Source organism: Cucumis melo, chromosome 10, assembly GCF_025177605.1.
Source record: "Cucumis melo cultivar AY chromosome 10, USDA_Cmelo_AY_1.0, whole genome shotgun sequence".
In the NCBI taxonomy this organism is placed as follows: domain Eukaryota; kingdom Viridiplantae; phylum Streptophyta; class Magnoliopsida; order Cucurbitales; family Cucurbitaceae; genus Cucumis; species Cucumis melo.
In genome coordinates, this window is record NC_066866.1 from 5,883,988 (window position 1) to 5,902,441 (window position 18,454).

Sequence of the window (18,454 nt, forward strand, 5' to 3'; positions counted from 1 at the left end):
AAAGATGAAGAAGGCGTAGGCGTTGAGTTATAAGGGGGAAGTGGAGTGGTGGGGTCAGCCACGTGGGCAATGGGTGATGATTGGTGGAGAGGGGATTGAAGAGGATTCCTGAATGACCAATCATTTGTCTCCTTTTGGGAACTGGGGAGTGAGCCTCCTTACCACGTGATTGGTAGGACCCATTTTTTGGATGTTAATTTCTTCCTATCTGACAAAAATACCCCTCGGCCGCCGTTCTTTCTCTCTCTCTCGCCCAGTTTCTTCTTTGCTTACCGCGTACACCACCCAGGTTGGTTACGTGTCCATTATTCGTAAATGTACCAACTACAACCCCCCTCTTTCCAACAAAATTATATTCATAACACACTCAATACATCATTTATATAAATTCCATGCAAACAATATATATTGTTATAAATGTTACAACTGTGTTATTCACTTTGTTGCATAACTTAATACATTTCGTAACATTCTAATAAACGTTCAATATACACTTGATATGCATCAAATACACATTTGATATACGTGATAGGTACCTGATATACATTTGTATTCCAAATATTTGAATTTATGATAAAAAATTTTGAATTTTTGTTAACAAATTAGGAAAAGAAAAATATATATATTTATGTAAAAGTATAAACCATAAACACATATTATCCTATAACTCAAACTAAAAGTAATCTCTCCCATAAATACAAACTATTATTCTAACTTCACTTTTATAATTCACTTCTTACTTTAAATACTCTAAAAAAACATTTAATGTTTTTTACCCAAATGTCCATTGACATATTTATTTAACTGACATTAAATTAAAAACCTTTAATATTTTGTCATGTTCAATGTTTATGTATATAAATATGTGTAACTGGTGTATCAAGATTGTATTATGTGTATTAGAAGCATTAGGTATATTAAGTGGGTATTAAGTGTATTGATTAAGTACATTAGGTATATCAAGTGTATTTCTTGGGCTAGGCTTTTTTTTTTTTTTTTTTTTTTCGTATCTACAAATGAAAAAGATGCGTGACAAGCTTGCAAATCCCTAAACTTAAATGATCACACACTAGCTATTTTCTAAATAGATAACCATGTGGATAGTTTCATTTTTATGTTTTATATATGTACATATGTACATATGTATATATATATATATATATAAGAGATGGAAGGTTCGACTAACTTAATATGAAATTTTATTTCATCTCGTTTCATTTAAGAGGAAGAATTAACTATTAATGGAGGATTGTTAATCAAATATTTATAATAGAAAAGTAACTAAATATTTGATTTGGTTAGTTTTAGTGATTTGTTAACTCTTGGTCTTCTGTTCTTTATTTGTTTCTGGCTCTATCCTTCAAAGTTCAAACTTCTACTATCCTCATTCTCTCGACTCCCATTGCAACAATCACTAGTGGTCGGTGGCCGTTTCTCTCTTTTCCTTCCTTGTTCTACGTGAAACAAACAAATAAAGAAACAAGAAGATATGTATATAAATATATCAGATTTAAAATCATCAAGGATATTTTCTTTTTGTTTCATTATTTGAATTAGTGATGTAGATGTGTATGTTCTTAACACTAAATTGAATTTGACATAAGAAAAGCTAGCATGTGAAAATTAAGGTCACGTTTATGGTTTAACCATTTCATATTTTGTTTTTAAAATTTATATTTATTTTGTCTTCATTCTCGTACCTATTTTTCGTTCGAAGAAAGTATATTAGAAAAATAAAGAGTTAAAAATATCTTATCTTGTTTTTTAAAATAATTTAACTTGATTTATAAAAATATTTGTTAAGAAGTAGACATGATGATATAAAACTTTAGAGGTAATTAAATATAAGGATTATTGTTGTAAAAACGAGGCACAACCAGAATAGCGCAAATCGAGAAAATATAATATTAATAAAATATAATAAATAAATATGAAAATTTGGAAATTAAGAAAATTAGGAAAATCAAAATTTCTCCACTTTCTTCAAATTATTTGGATTTGTCTCCAATGTTGGTGTGTCTTTACAAATCTATTAAGACCCTCTATTTATAAGAAAAATGGCAAGTAGGTGGTAGATTACATGGTCACTAAGAGTGAGTATCTTATAAACACATAGCACGAGTGTTAAATGAATAATAATGAGTTGACATGTGGCTATGCCACTAAGCACATTAATGGGATCAGTTTAGGTCATGATATACGGCCATGTAGTTCTTTTTAACAATGGGATCAACTTCAATTTTAAACGATCGTGTTAACTATGGTAAATGATTATTTAAATCATATCCACGTGATCGTATAGTTCTTTTTAAACGATAGGAAAAGAGCTTCAAATGTAAACGATCATGTTAACCATACTAAACGTGATCGTGTTGACTATATAATAAGCGATCGTTTAGATCATATCCACACGATTGTTGGAATTTATATCCTAAAACTCATAGTTTGAAGTTTAAAACTATATTCTACTCAATAAAGTGGTTATTGAGAACTTATTAGTGAAAATATAATATTATAATCTTGAAGCCAATTAACTAAGGTCCAGAGGTTATCTAATATAGACTTGAACTTTATGTAGAGACATAAACTTGGATCAAGTTCGAGTAAATAGCCCAAAGGTCTACGACGAATGAATAAGGTTGGACACCTTATTTTGGAAACACTATGGATGCGGCCCGCTTGTAACGATGTGATTCTGAATCGTTCATGTAGAGACATGGGAGTGGGGACATCCTACGTAAAGAGTTTGCATAAGACTGGAACCATAAAATAGTCACTTTTAAGTTATAACATCGTTGACTATATAAGTTGACTATTTCGATTATGATGACCTAGGTAACTTAATCTTAATCCTGAGCTAACTATGAACTTTTGTTCAAACGGTATTATCCTTAAATCTGCATAAGTGAGGGCAGCTCAACGGCGTTGACCCAATAAGCCTCCCATTTCAGGGGTAATATCGAATGAATGGCTAAGGACATAGGGTGCAAGACGTAATTCACCTCTACCCACTTTAGGGTTGGTAGATAGGTTGTTCTCTTAAGGACTGAATCCAAGTCTTGAACAAGGGATCCCGCCCTCTCATTGACCTGAGAGGGACTCGGTTTATAGGTTGGACCTTAAACCAAATGTTTAATAGTAGATCAGTGGGACTCAAGGAACAAGATGTAGTCTCGGGGGTAAAATAGCATTTTGACCTAGCCGAGGTTACGAACAACCTGTAAATGATTAACTTACTGACATGGTTATATCGAATGGACACAAGTATATCTATAGTGAGGAGTGTACAACTACGAGACTTTAGTGGAATGACCCGTAAGATAACGAATGTTGATTAGCTCGGTCTAAAAGGGTTTAGCTAGTTAATCTCAGATCGTTGGAGTGCACGATCTATAGGTCCATTAGGTTCCCCTGCTAGCTCATACGAAATTAACTTAGAACAATATGTTGGAATAATTCAAATTGTTCGAATTAGGTAAAGAGAGAGAAATCGACAAATATATGTGATATAGTCGTTGGTTATATGGATTTATGTTTAAATGTTATTTAAATGTTAAAAATATGAATATGTATTCATATTGGGAAGCTCGAAATTGATGGAAATAGTCGAAGTTGTGAAAAGTCAAAATGTTGACTTTTGACTTCAAAAAGTCAAACTTTGACAGGCTTTATATTCAAATATGATTTGAATTTCAAGAAAATGAATGCGGATTCATGCTCGAGAGGTTGAAATTAGTCAAGATGGACAAAATGATAAAAAGTCAAAATGTTGACTTTTGACTTGAAAAGTCAAAGTTTGACTTTGACTAGAATGATCAAATGACCGTTTTGCCCCTTGACTAAAGTTAGTGGAAAAATCCAACATTTTGTTGGATAATTCCACTAACTCTTAGTGAGCTATGTGGAAGCTTATGGTGATGACATCAAGTCTACTAAGAGAAAATGGAATGGTGAATCAATCCACTAATGGATAGTGGATTGTTAGGTGTTGAGCTTTGGTTGTCCAATTGCATGCAAATTTTGCATGTAATTAGTCTATTTAAGGGACATTTTTCATGATGAAGAAGTATTTTTTGACATTTTTGTAATTTTGAATTACAAAATTAAACCTTATTCTCTCTCAAATCTCACACCAAATTTCACCTCCAATTTTCATCTCTTTCTCAATTTTCCTACTTTAAACGGGTCCCACAACCCGATTCCAAGTCCAGAGAATAACGGGGCAACTCTAGTGGTGGTCCGATTCGAGTTCGGGAGAAGATTTGGAGTTTCGCGAAGCTACAAAGGTAAGTATTTCTTTTAACCCTAATTTAATGTATTTAGGGTTGTGTTTAGTATGCATGTTAATCACTAAATCAAGTTTAGTTGCAATTAGGGTAAAAAAATCTGATCTTGTTTTCCGTTGCGTTTGTATGCTATCTATCAATAATCATGTAGTTCTTTTCAAACGAAGGGAAAAGGGCTTCAAATTTAAACGGTCATGTTGACCATAGTAATTAAAGGATCATGTTGACAATAGTAAATGGTCGTTTAAATCATATCAAAATGATATTTAAACAATCTTGATATTTTTGAATATGAGGAAAATGAAGTAGTTTAAAAAATCCTTGTCGAAAATAGGTGAAGATGAAAAAGGAGATTTAAAATAAAAGAATAAATTGTTTAAAAATAGAAGAAAGAAAATCCGAAAGAAAAGAAATCGCAAAGAATGAAGAAGAAGAAAGAGAAGTGACGCAAAGACAAATTAACAAACCTGAAATTATGAAAATATTTTACCCGGTTTCATGGATTTTTGTTTTTTATTACATGGGTCATAAATATTTTTTAATTTTATTATATTTATATAAATTAACAAAAAAAAAACCCTTTTAATCCTAAGTCAAATTTTATATTCAATTACTTATGCTTCGTCCAATAACTATTTCAATTTTGTATGTTTTATTCTTTTTTTTCTACTTTTAGATAATTCTTTGAATTTTCTATTTAGTAAAACAAAAACCAAATATATTTGGTACGTAACTAACTTTGTTTTCTATTTTTCTAAAGGTACAAATGTATATTTTTCAAAGTTTTTTTTTTTCATTTTCAAGTTTCCTTTGTTATTTTAAAAATAAGTTTTCTCATTTAAAAAACAAAAAAGTCAACTAATTATCAAACATGCTTATTTATTAAACATCAATTTCTAAAACAAGAAATAACAAACAAATTATTTACTAAACAAATCCTTAAAAAGGCATTTGGACAATGAGTGACTTATAGTAGAGTTGTTTAGGATGCAGTGTGGAGTAGACTATTTTAGTCCAATCCATGTTTGGATTGAGCAAAAGGAGAGTTATTGTTATTTTACTCTACTCCCCTCAATTTTGCACCCCAAACACGCTCTTATTCTTAAAATGATGTACATTTATACTTTAAGTTTTTAATTTATTTCAATGTTATAGTTTAATTTTACCATTAACATTTGATTTTTGTTTCGATTTTATTCCTAGATTTTAAGATATATATTTTGAACCTCAATTTTTCACCTAATACTCTTTTTTTTTTTTTTTGGTCTTCAATATTAATACACATCTCCGTAAATTTTAAAAATTAAAAAAAAAAAGGATTGTTTTGAAATATAACAAAATGAACTAAAATATTTACGAAATGAACGAATTTTTATATTCTATCAATGATATAATTATTGATATAGAAATTCATCGATCTATATCATTAATAGAATCTGAAATGTTGATACATTTGTAAAAATTTTTTAGTAATTTTACCGTTTACCATAGTTTTATGAATTAAGTTTTAATAGTTTTCATCACAATTAGAATTAGAATGATGTAGTATTTCTTTTTTTTTTTACGTCATAATTAACTAATAGACATCGACGTTGTGACGGTGAGTATTTAATTTTTAAAATGTAAAATTAAGAATTTAAAATCCTAAAGAGAAAACAAAACTAAAACGTAAGTATAAGAAAGGGAATAAATTTGTAATGTATTTAAATGTAGTGATTAAATTGAAAGTGGTATATTGGCATGTTTATAAAATAGGAATTGGGAAAATAGTGACAAAATAGAAAAAGTTTTAGTATCAATCAAATGGTTGCGTATGAAACTCCAACTCCAACTCCAACTCCAACTCCAACATCCCCACTCCATTCCCTTCTAAAACTTCCTTTCCAACTACACACTTCGGACCACTTTGATTTTGACCCCTATCCTACCTTTTTTGTTCTTTGCATTATATTCCCGTCCTTAATCGTATTCGTTCGAGCTTAAATCGAAAAATAGCTCTTTCTTGTTTTGAAACCATGTCATTGTTAACACAATTATGGATTTTCTTACGTGTTTAATCTAATATTTGTTGATCTTCCTATATGTTTGATTTTATATACTTAAGAATCAATGATCTACTTTTAGGGTTCGACGATGATCGACCTTAGACTCGTTGATTAGTTTTGATTGGTCTTTTAACTTTGATTAGCTTGGACCTATCATTATCTTATTGATCTAGAGTTTAATTTAAATTACACCATTAATTATTTAAATTTCAAATCTTATTATTAACTAAAATGTTTTTTTTTTCCGAAAAATATCAACTTGTACGTAGTAGAGTGGTTAATTAAATATTCCATTCAGTCAGTTAGAAAAGGGTTAAAAATAATAATTGAAGCCCCCAAATCATTATTAAAGTATTCTTTGTGTTGAATTAATCAAGAGTCTTCTTCTGAGTTTAAAAAGAAAAATTGATTAATCTAGGAGTTTCATAATGTTTAATAATTGAGATTAATTATAGTGAGTCACAAGCTTGTTTGCATGTACAAAATCTAGAAAGATGGTATAATAATTTAGAGATCAGAGATCCCACTAATTAAAATTCATAAATAATTCTACAATAAAGAAAAATTGAATGTGAATGCTTTTAATTGTTTACACACTAAATTAGAGAAATAGTCAAAAATTTCAAAATCAAATGTCCCCATTTTATATTTTACAGTTTTACTATATACAATTTTAATTTTTATTTCCAAATTTAGAAGCAAGATTGTTTTCTTAGAACATTATTAGCTCTTATACAAAAGAGAAAAAGAACAAACCAATAGATGATGTTGATATCAAAAATTAGATAGGAACAAACATGTATGTAACGTTTAGAAAAAATGTCGCCTATAAAATGGAAAGATCTGCACATTGATATATGGTTTGCTTGCTACATGGGCTCCAATATTATTTAATCACAAAGTGTGTATGTGTATAGATAATGATATATTTATAGTCAAATCCTGACCTACGAACCTCTTCATAGGTTATCTCTCCCATCTAAACAGATGAGGGCATGTTTTTCTTTCTAAAGATGATCATTTTCATTTTCATTTCTTTTTTCTCTTTCCTTCTCTTCCTTCCTTTCATTTACATGGACCAAAGATGAAGAAAAAGAATAGATCAAAAGGAGGAGAGGGATCACAAAGACAAATGGGAGGGAAAGAGAGGATTAATAAAATGATAAAATAATTAATATTGTTTTAAGTAAATAGAAATTCAGAGAGAATACTTTTTAATTGAAATAAAATTATTGAGTTTGAAAAATCCCACGCTCAAATATAACATTTTTTAGACCAAATATGTAAATCTAATTTCTTGTTTTCATTAGACTAGTTTACTAAAATATCTATTCACCAACCGACATAATACTTTATAATTATTTTTATCGTTTTAGATTGAAATGAAACTTCACAAATATTTCTGTCGACATTGATATTTCAAATTTGGACGATATATAAACGTGTCATCTAATTATTAAAGTAAAGAACCATAGAGAAAAGGGTCATTCCCCGACAAATGGACATGACATTAGGACACATTTTCCTTCATTTCATTTCTTTGGGGAAGGTATTTTGTCCATATGTTTTCAAGTAATGTCACAAAATATGATAACATTGTACTACATTCAAAATCATAAATTGTTGATCTTATTGGAACTTTTTTTTCGTTTCTAGAAAAGTGAATCTAAGGTTCTACCAAACAACCACAAAATAATTGTACCATATAAACTATTTCAAAAAATCAAAAAATAAACAATAGCTTCATTTGAATTTGCAAACAATTTTTTAGATCTCAACAAAAGAGATTTTCGTTTTGACAAAATGGACTCACTTATCTTTTCGATCATTCCTTCTCCAAATGCTATGGAAATAGTCTCGTAGGTTTAAAATTTATGTTTGAATGAAGTCCAAGAAATTTTTATTTTATTTTTTTTTAAATAAGGTAAGGTTTTATATATTAATTTACAAGTCATGTACAATAATAAAAACTATGTTTCCCACTTAGTTATGTTTTTTGTTCTGAAGAAATGACACAAAGTTGTAGAAGGTTAGATTATGGTTAGACATAAGAGAACACATTTTTATATATATTCATGTAGGCACCTAAAAAGAATTATAACATCCCCTAATTACATTAAATTATTATATTGCTAGATTCCATAATTCAAAAAGTGTACAAATCCATTCTGCTAGAGATAGATTCATAAATGTATAAAACGTTCGATAATAAGTGGATGATATATTAAATAAAAAATTCAAAGTTCTAACATTATACACTTTGGTTTTTACTATACTTATGTATTAACATTTCGTGATCTAATTGCATTTTGTAGAGATATCTTTATATTTTAAATTTTAGGACATCATATCATATGGTTTACTGGAAAGAAAAAATCATTATAATTCTTTTAAAACTTATTTAAGTACCCAACGATTTGGTTTGGTTTTTAACAGAAAATTACACATCTTGGTTTATAATTGGAGAAACCAAAAAAGTATTAGTTTGGATCAATTTTTATTGAAAAAATCAATCAAAATCAAACCGTTAATACACCCTTAAAATTAAATTCTATATTTTTTATTTAAAAAAATCAATTATTATTGGCAGTATATGTTTTTTATTTAGAAAAGTGTGGAGAAAAAAAAGCCAATTTTAATTCATAATTAACAAAAAGAACCTTGAAAATAAAATAAAATTTTGAAAAGGAAAAAGAAAATGTAAAAAATCAAAAGCCATCAATATGGTTCTTTTCTTAGACATTCGTGTAGATCTCTTCTTTGTTAAATTGATCGATTTGGTTTAGGATCCTTCGATGTCTCGAAAACCAACAAAAGCGAGTCGTGATGGCCAAGGAATTGGTTCGTGCTTGTGGTTCAGAAGTCTAAAATTTAAGGAGAAATGATGGCTTAAGAATTTTCTATTTTTATACAATTACCTGACAGCCACTAAAAGATTCTTCTTTGGTTTGTTGCTCTAAATTTTCTTCTAAAATCACCAAAGAAATTCCTCATCATCATTCACGCAGAATTAGGCACAAATTTACACAACTCAAAACCACGTCGTTATTGCAATTTTACTACCACATAAATGAACATGCGGGATTTAGAGTTGAAGAGAAGAAATTACCATATTGCCTTGTTGTTCTAAGAGTGTGCCTGTGCGTGCTCCGGTTTATGCTTGTACTCGTAATCAAGATGAACAAAGGCCCTCTCAATTTCCGGTAACAGCTCGAGCTTTTCTTGCAGGGATTCACCTATGTCGTGAGCCTCTTCCAGTGGCATGTCTCCAGGCAGGACGATATCGACCTCGACAAAGTAGTGTGATCCAAATGTATACGCTCGGACCGTGTCAATATGTCTGATGGCTTTGTGATGGTTCCAACATAAGTAGGTTAGCTTCTGTAGATACTCAGGGGCAGCTGATCTTCCGACAAGGGAGTTCACATTTTCCAATACCGTCATCGACCACGTGCGTATAGTGTATAAAGCCAGCTGTTGCAATTCACAGAGTAGACATGAGTAACTTCAAAAAGAGTTGACAATATTAGAAACTATTAAACTGTCAATTCACCCAAAAGCTTAAACTGGTGGTGGAAGGCAAATTTAATTATATATCACCAACAGAAACTAAAGGGGTACATTTTAATGGTCATAAAGAAATAACTCATTCTTGGACCTTTAAAACCAAGATGCACATTAAAATAGATGTGGTAGTAAGGAAGTTTCAGATTCAGCAAATAATGCACAATATGGAGAAAGAGAGGTTGTTACTCACAATAATAGCTCCAAGAGGGTCGATCCAGCCAGCTATATAATTAGCAAGGAGAGCAGCAACAAGGCCGATTGCATTGGTGACTACATCAAAGAAATGATCTTGGGCATATGCTTTGACTATCTCGTTGGTGAAAGTACGGCAGTAGACCATTAAGACTAGTTTCACTATAGTAACTGAAATCATAATGCCCACAACCCATCGCTCTTGTTCCTTGGTTAAGTTGAACACAGAATCCTGGAAGAAGAGTAGAAGAAAATAGATGTCAAACCTTCTGAGCAGTCTGGGGGAGTGTCGAGGAACGAAAATCTATTCCAGTCCATTATCTAGGGGCAACTTTTCTGCTTAAGCGATAAACTTAGGGGGAATTTTATGAGAAAGAGAGATGATTCTCTAATTACTTACACCTAATAGGAGAGTCCGAATTGACTCCAGTATTATCTGTAATCCAAGAGTTGCCATAACAGAGGCAAAAACAAGAATGCCCTGCATTAGAACAAAAGGTAGAATATTAATCCTCCAGCAGTGACAGCACACAACCAATAGATGGATAATTATTATTTATCATTCATTTTAAATCAAATAACAGAGACTGATGAAAGAATCGTGTGAAGAAAATCAAGTTTGGATTTGGTAGTTCTCTTTTTCCTTTTCTCTTGAATGCAAGAGAACTCATCTAATTCTCGTTCTACTTGACTTCTTAAGGGTTAAAAAATTTAAATCATACAAGTATACAACAAATCAAGAGAGCTATTACTTTTTTCAAATGATAATGCACGAAATGAATTGATGAAAAGCTGGGTGGGCCAACCGCTAGGATAATGAACCATTCAAGCCCAGTTTTAGCAAGATTGTGGGTTTATCCGTTCAACTCCCATCACGCATAAAACTATAGTATGTATATATCTATATAACACATACAAAAAAGACGTAGTAAGAGACAAAATATCGGACGTATTGGACTTGTCATATTAGCTAGCTGTCCTCTGAAGTATGCTTGACCAGTGGAGAGGAGATAATATTACACTTTAATCAGAATACCCCTAACCACTGGTCATCTAGACGCTTCAAAAGTCTATCATGCCTTCGGCTTCAGCTTGCAGAACACCCTTCATTGTATTGTAGCCTATCCTTAAATTTGCAATTCAAGCTACATCTATAAACAGATGGGAAGCTGAGCCCCTCCCTTCAAGGTGGTTGCTTTCGTTGTCTGCAACTCTGCATCGACAAAAATCCCAATACCGAGGTCTGTGGGTCTTTCGTTCTCTTGAATCACATTCAAGAATTGAGAGCTATGGCTTGGACGCCTGTCCCTCTGCGAGATAAATAGAGGTATGCTAAAGAACTAATCAGTTTCCGGATTTCTACATCCTTCATAGACAGAAAGAATGTAAGTGGGTAATGCAAGTAGAGGCTTCATTTAGATTTAGAAAGCTAGTTACAGAGGAAATTTACTAAGTGCCAATATCCAACTGTAATTCCAACATCCAGTTCCGTTTCCCTTTCCTGAAATTCCATTTGACAGCTAAAAGTTTCCTGGAGCTTCCACGTTTCTTTCTAATAACATTTTTCGTGCAAATGAGAATTGGCGGTTTCTCCTCTTCCCCCTTTTCTAAAACTAAGTTCCAAGGAAACAAGAAACGAGATTTTACAACAGTTTTATCAGGTGGATTAAAATGCCATGTACAGCTACTTGAACTACCTCTCGTACATGCCGAGAAGACTCTCTAAATAAGCCTAGTACTCCATCCAAAAGGTAACTTTTGCTTTTATTTCACTGTATCATGCTTGGCTAAAATAGATCGATCATCTTATCCAATGCATTACTAAGGGTAGAAAGAACTTGAAAAGTGCTGGGCAAGGTATTAAGGGTTTTTCAAATTATAGTCCTTCCCATTCCACACCCCATATCTTAAACCAATTCCTAGCACTTTCCTCCCTTCAAAGATGCTTTCCAGCCCCCACAAAGTTTTGACCCTATTTTCACTTCCATAATAATTCAATTTGTGGTACTTATCCTTGACGATCCATAACACAAGTGAATTAGGATTTATAAGTATCCTCCAACCCCTGGCCAAAAGCAAGGTGTACACGCTAAACCCTCCCTCCTCATGCACCGCCACCCTCAAATAGGGTTAGTATTTCTTCACGCTTAAACAAATCCAGAGTTCAAAACCGAAAAGTATGGGTCGATTACAGCTGGAAGGCGTATATTGTAAAGCCTTGGAAGCTGTCCATGTTCCGCAGTCCATTATCCACTAGAAAAATATGAACAAGAGGCAGAATCCAATTTTAAGGCAAATTAAGAATTTGACACAAAATACGGCCAAATTTTGAAAACCAGAAAAATAGTTTTTAAAAACTTGTTTTAGCCTTTTAAATTTGGCAAAGAATTCAAGGTTTTTTCGTCGAAAAGATAGTAATAGTAAAGAAATTAGGATGAAACAAGCACTATTTTCAAAAATAGAAAACTGAAGTTGAAATTATTTTCAAACGAACATTCAAATGTAAGGAGTCTTATGGAGGGACTCAATGGCAGTGAGCTACCGACAACAGTATTATTAAGAGTTAACGGATGGGTGTGAAATAATAATAGTTATATGACTTCCGATCAAATCTAGTTAACCCTGAATCTACTGAAGAGAAGAAATTTTTAACATAGGACTTTATTAGTTCCCATATTGTGGAAAAAATAAAGCCACAGGTGAAACACACGTTTCACACAAGCCAGTGATGAAGGAGGTAGTTTCACACTGTTGCAGATGGGCTTGGGGTAAAATAAACCTATATCTATATGATCATTTTTCTCACCACGTCAAATAGTAGAGAGAGGAAGTTGCGAGAGAACTGACCAACGGCTGCATGCGCTTTTTGCCAATAGGATACTGGTAGGGGTTTGGTGTTTGCATGGAAAATGCAGTGAACCATAGAATGAAACCAGATAACAGGTCAAGAAGTGAATCCAGTGTGGATGCAATTATAGCTAAGGAACCACTTCTGATGGATGCATATACTTTAGCTGCAAACAAAACCATATTGGCAATATTTGATATTCTGATTGCAAATGTTTCACTTTTTGCTAAATTTTCACGTTCTTCCTGCAACCACCATAAACAAATTTTGGTTTTGAGCAGTGAAGAATGTCTTAATCATCAAGAAAGCATGCTAGTACGGAACAATATCAACCTTTGACATTCCAGGAACATAACCACGATCAGTTAAAGCATCCATTTCATTAAATCCCTCAAGCATCTCTACCTGCTGCTGGTAGTACTCAGCTACATAATCTTCAGGACCTGAAGTCATTCACCAAGAAAAGTGTGAGAGAAAAAGATTGACGAAGTTTCCAAGCTTCTTTTGCTTCTTTATTTTCTTCCTTCCTTAACAAACTCAAATCAAACTATGCTCTATGTCAATCCCAAATTACAAAAAACAGTAGTAGCTATACAAAATGAAACATGAAGACATACACATGGTTTTACAAAGGCAAAAGAAATGTAAAAATTTTAACAGGATCCAGGACCAAAAACTAGCCAAGTCAAAGTAGAAATCCAAAATATTGAGCAACTCTATACCACAACCAATGAACTTCAGAACTTAAATATGGAGAAAAAAAGTACTAAACTGTAAGAATCAATCAACCACAAAACATCCACATCCAATTATAGCAAAAGAAATAAATAAATAATTCTCCAGCTTCTCGTTAAGGCCTTCGAAACTTTGAATTACATATTCTCTTCTCCAAATTTTAAATTCACCCAAAGAATGATTAGGTCAATAGCACATTAAATACACAAAACAAAGCCAACGGAACCCACAATTCCCCCATTATTCAACGCGAAAAGAAAAAAATGACACAGAGAACGAAAAGAAAAATCGCACTATGTCAGGACAGAAATTAAAGAGGCAGTAACAAAGTGGGAGAAGAATAAATACTCTTCAGAAACAAAAGAAAAAATGAAATAAAATAAAACGAATATATGCAGCAGCTATATTAGAAAGTGAAGAAAACAACAAGCGAAGACATAGAAAAGGAATATTTCCAGTAAAGAACAAGGCAAGGAAGAGCATTGAATACGATATTGACAAAACAAAGATGGATCAGAAAAAAAAAAAATGAATCAGCCAAACAGAAGGAGCGGCAGAAGAGAAGGAAGAGAGAATAGGTAGGAAAGGAAATTACTCAAAACCCCAAGGCAATCATGAAGTGGACGAGAGGGCTTCTTCTCTTTATGCTCTGGAGATAACTGAAAGCCATCGAAGTTCAAACGCCATGAAAGGTCCCCGGCGGTGGACTGGAGCAACAGGGAGCTCTCTTCGTCGTTCTCGATGGAGACAACAGGGTGAACCATTTTTGAGAGAAGTGAAAATGTGAGAGAATGTAGGAATGGAGGAATTTGAGAGGAGGAGGAGGAGGAAGAAGGAGGAGGAAGAAGGGGGAGGAAATGGGAGTTGTAGTGGTGCAAATGGTAAATTTAATGAGAATATGTGGGCATTTTAGCAAAATAAGAAGTTGGGGTTCGTTCACTGTTGTGGTTAGTGTAGTTCCAAACGTTTGAACCAGTAAAGTTTACACTACAAAAAAGTAATTCATTTTTCTTCTCTTACATTCAAACAAAAACATTAAATAATCAACTGCCACGTGTACGGCGCCATTGCTTTCTTTTCATTATTTTTTTCTATAATTTGACTTAACCTCTTGCTTGCTTTTCTAAAAAAAGAAAACCTCTCTCTCTATTTTAGGTTTTATTAAATATTAGGCTTATCGTATTTTGTTGAGCATTTCTTAAATCATATGATTATCAAGGAACAGCTAAATCTCGTCGGAATAATACAACTGCTTTACCTATGATTTATAAATATACTTAAAAGAAAAAGAAAGACGATACACGACACGATTAAAAAAGATGTAAACTTTCTATATACCATAGTTATTATAATATTTTTATGACATTGAAAATATTGTAAATTATAAAAAATAAAGAAAAAACTTAATTATTATTTTTTTACTACGTTGCAATTGCTCTTATCGATTGGATTATACGTGTTTAATAAATCTTTTGAGTATTTCTTTTTCTCGAAAAAAACATGTCTAATAATATCATAAACCTTGAATATATGTTTGGCAAATTTTGACTGTATAAAACTTACATAACTTTTACGTGTCACACGATAAATATATATAAAAGAACCATAATTAAATGCAATTATGATTCACCAATATAAATTCTTCCAATCAATATAACTAATTACTAAATCTATATTGAACCTATAAATGTACCATATAATTTTTATTAATATCAACAAAGACCAAAATCAATTTATATTAGTTCATACAAAACAAGATAGATTGTTCATTGTGCTATTTTTAACAAGTTTTCTTTGAAAATGCTCATTCTATGTTAAAACAATTTATTTTGTGGATAAACAAATAAATTTTTTTAAAATATTTAACTTCTATTAAATAAATAAATAAATAAAAATTAACTTATCATTTAAATAAAATAGGTTTAAGTATGGTGGATGATGTTTCCATAAACTAAATTTATTAACAATATATTTTGTAGAAATAATAACAATAACATAATAATTTAGATCAATAAAAAGTGAATATATTATCATACTATTTAATCTTGAAATTATAAAAAAAAAATGTCATAAAAATACTTAATAGGTCATTTGAAATTAAATTTGTTTATCTGAATATAAATTTGGTCTGAAATTTATGAATTAAAAACACAAAAAAAAAAGGAATTAAAAAGGAAAAAAGAACGATCCAAATCCCGATATTGTAATAAAAGTGGCTTTTAGATTGGTAGAGAATGAAGGAACCGAAACAAGATCTGAGCCGCACGATCAATCGGGAATACTATAACTAAGTGGGCCCATAATCTGCCCCTACCTTTTCGGACGGGAGATCTTTTGTAAGAGAAATGGTCAAGTGCTAATAAGGTACAGGGAAGCTTCGAGGATCTTCGTTTACTGCGGTTCGTTGGATTGGGGGGGGAGACTCAACATGAGTGGTTGGATTGAGAGGCTTTTAAGTTTAAGTGAGGGCGGCTTAAGCTAATATTTTTATGGAAGAGAATGTGTTTGGTTACGTGGATAGCAATAGTAATGAAAGTGGATAAGAGTCATTTCAAATGTGGTCATGTTAGAATAATAACCAAATAGTGGTGTCTACATCACATGGGGATCCTTTTGATTAGGACTTTTTGGTTTTCTTTTTTAAAGTTAATTTTGTTTTATTCAAATTTATACTTTTTTTAATATAGATTTATTCTTATATAAAAAAAAACTAAATTGCAAAACCTATTTGTTACCACATCCTGAGACGACATGCAACGACTGATGTTCTAAAAAATGTTTAACTTAAAAAAAAAAAAAAGGTCGCCACCAATATTAAATTGAGTTCAAGAAGTATGAGGAATGTTTAAACACTCAGTTACATCCGTTTAGAACTAAACGGTGGTTGCATTTTATACCTTGAAATCATCTTTTAAATAAAATTTATTTGAAAAAATCTTTAAAAAAATATCTTATTCCACTACTTATCACTTCAAAATTTGAAACAAATAAATAAAAGCATATCATCAATTAGACTATATCGAGAAAAATTTAGAAGTATAAATTATTACAATTTCTCAAAATCTATGAGAGTTTTCGAATAAAAAATTTATTTTAAAACATGAATTAAATCATTTTTTTCTTGAGATCAAATCTAGACTCGCAGTTGATCTAAATTCCTATCATATGATAACTTTTTAGAAAATGGTGTAAGTTAAAAAACATTCATTAGAAACTTTGTGAAATCATAAATTTAATTCTTAACAAAATTTTCTAAATGGTTTAAAGAATATTTCATAAAAGATTTAAAAATTACTTATAAGTAAATTTAAATTAAACTAGTTTTTAAAACTTCAAGAAATTTTAATTATAAATCAAATAGGATTTAAGATGAACAATATATGACCTAGCGAATTAAGCAAAAAAAATTACAAAAAAAATATATTAGGGATCAATGTTGGACTCCCAACAAATTGATCCCCTCAACTCAATAATCTAAGAATTTGTAGTTAATGGATTCACAGATATTTGCAAATTTCATTATAAAAAAAATTAACATAAAAGTTCAAAAAGATTGATTGAAAAATCAAATTATTCACTTAATAATAATGATGTAACGAGGATATATTGAAATAACACTATAGTAGCTCGCAAAGAGATATAAGATGCAAAGTAAAGTGCTAAAGGAAGCATGTATGCATCCACCTATCTAAACCTATCTAAGAATATATAAAGCATAAATAAAATATAAATTTAGAGTGTATGGGTTTAGATTGAATAATAAGAATAAGGAAAAAAAAACGTATTGTTTATTAAAATATATGAATAGGACTAAACTAAGGAAGCAAAAGAAAAAATAAACTAACATGAAAAAGAGAGAACCTTAGATAAAAAAACTGTTATAAAGTTTAAAATAGTAACTAATAATAATAAAAATACAAATTTGTAATTTTTTTCTTATTCCCTCTTTTTTCCTAAAAAGAAAGAGCGCGTTTGGGAAAGGGAAAGTGTCATGGAGAAAAAGAATTTTAATAATTCTAGGATTATGTTAATATATGTTTGGGAGAAAAGTTATTATTGGTAATCGGTAGTATTATGGTAATATATGTTTAGGGAAAGAAATATGAAAGGTAGTGTTATGATAGTATGTGTTCGAGGAGGGATTATGATAGTAGTTGTAACGCCCCAACAATTTGAAATTTAATTTTGTCATCTTAAGCATAGTTATTGAAACCTTGGACGTTGTTATTAATGAAATTTTGGTGGTGTAATTATTTAAGTTCGAGGATAAAATAATTTCCCTAATTGGATAATTAAATTTGGTAAGGTTGTTTGTTGAAGATAAAATAATTGAGTTAAGTTAATGTGATATTTATTTGGAAAAGAATATATATATATATTTATGAAAGGGAGTGTTGTGATTGGATGATTTTGAAAATTTAAGATATTGGGAGTTTAATTGAAGAGAGAGAAGAATTGTTGGTTTTGAATTAATTGAAGGGAAAAGAAAAAGGGAATTTATTATTGGGTTCTTTTTATAAATGAGCATTGGGACCCGTGCACAAGAATTATTAAAAAAAAAAAGGAAAAAGGAAGAGGAAGAAACCCTAGCCGCCGCTCTCCGCCGCTTCCGTCGAGCAGTCGATCCGCCCAAGCTCTTCCGTCAGCCGCTCGCTCAGCCGCGTCTCCAGCCGTTCCCGTGGAGCCCCGCCGTCCGTCCTTCTTTCACTCTGTTCGAACCCCTCCGCCTGGGAGCCGTCGCGACCATCCATTCTCCGTCACAGTCCGCCGCTCCTCGTCGC

General features: G+C 31.4%; 1 protein-coding gene across 3 annotated transcripts; it reads right to left on the reverse strand.

The window, feature by feature from the left end:
* Positions 1-9,201: 9,201 nt before the first annotated feature.
* On the reverse strand, positions 9,202-14,664 carry LOC103500184 (metal tolerance protein 11). Of its 3 annotated transcripts, none has more exons than XM_008463400.3 (6): positions 14,269-14,664; positions 13,272-13,381; positions 12,938-13,183; positions 10,491-10,571; positions 10,089-10,322; positions 9,202-9,805 (listed from the first exon to the last, which is right to left on the reverse strand). In XM_008463400.3, exons 1-6 carry the CDS (start codon positions 14,435-14,437, stop codon positions 9,458-9,460), a joined length of 1,188 nt encoding a protein of 395 aa, XP_008461622.1. In that variant the 5' UTR covers positions 14,438-14,664; the 3' UTR covers positions 9,202-9,457. The 3 variants fall into 3 exon arrangements, with proteins under 3 accessions (XP_008461622.1, XP_008461624.1, XP_008461623.1); XM_008463402.3 differs by lacking the exon at positions 14,269-14,664 and adding an exon at positions 13,711-13,924; XM_008463401.3 differs by lacking the exon at positions 14,269-14,664 and adding an exon at positions 13,556-13,674.
* Positions 14,665-18,454: the final 3,790 nt, after the last annotated feature.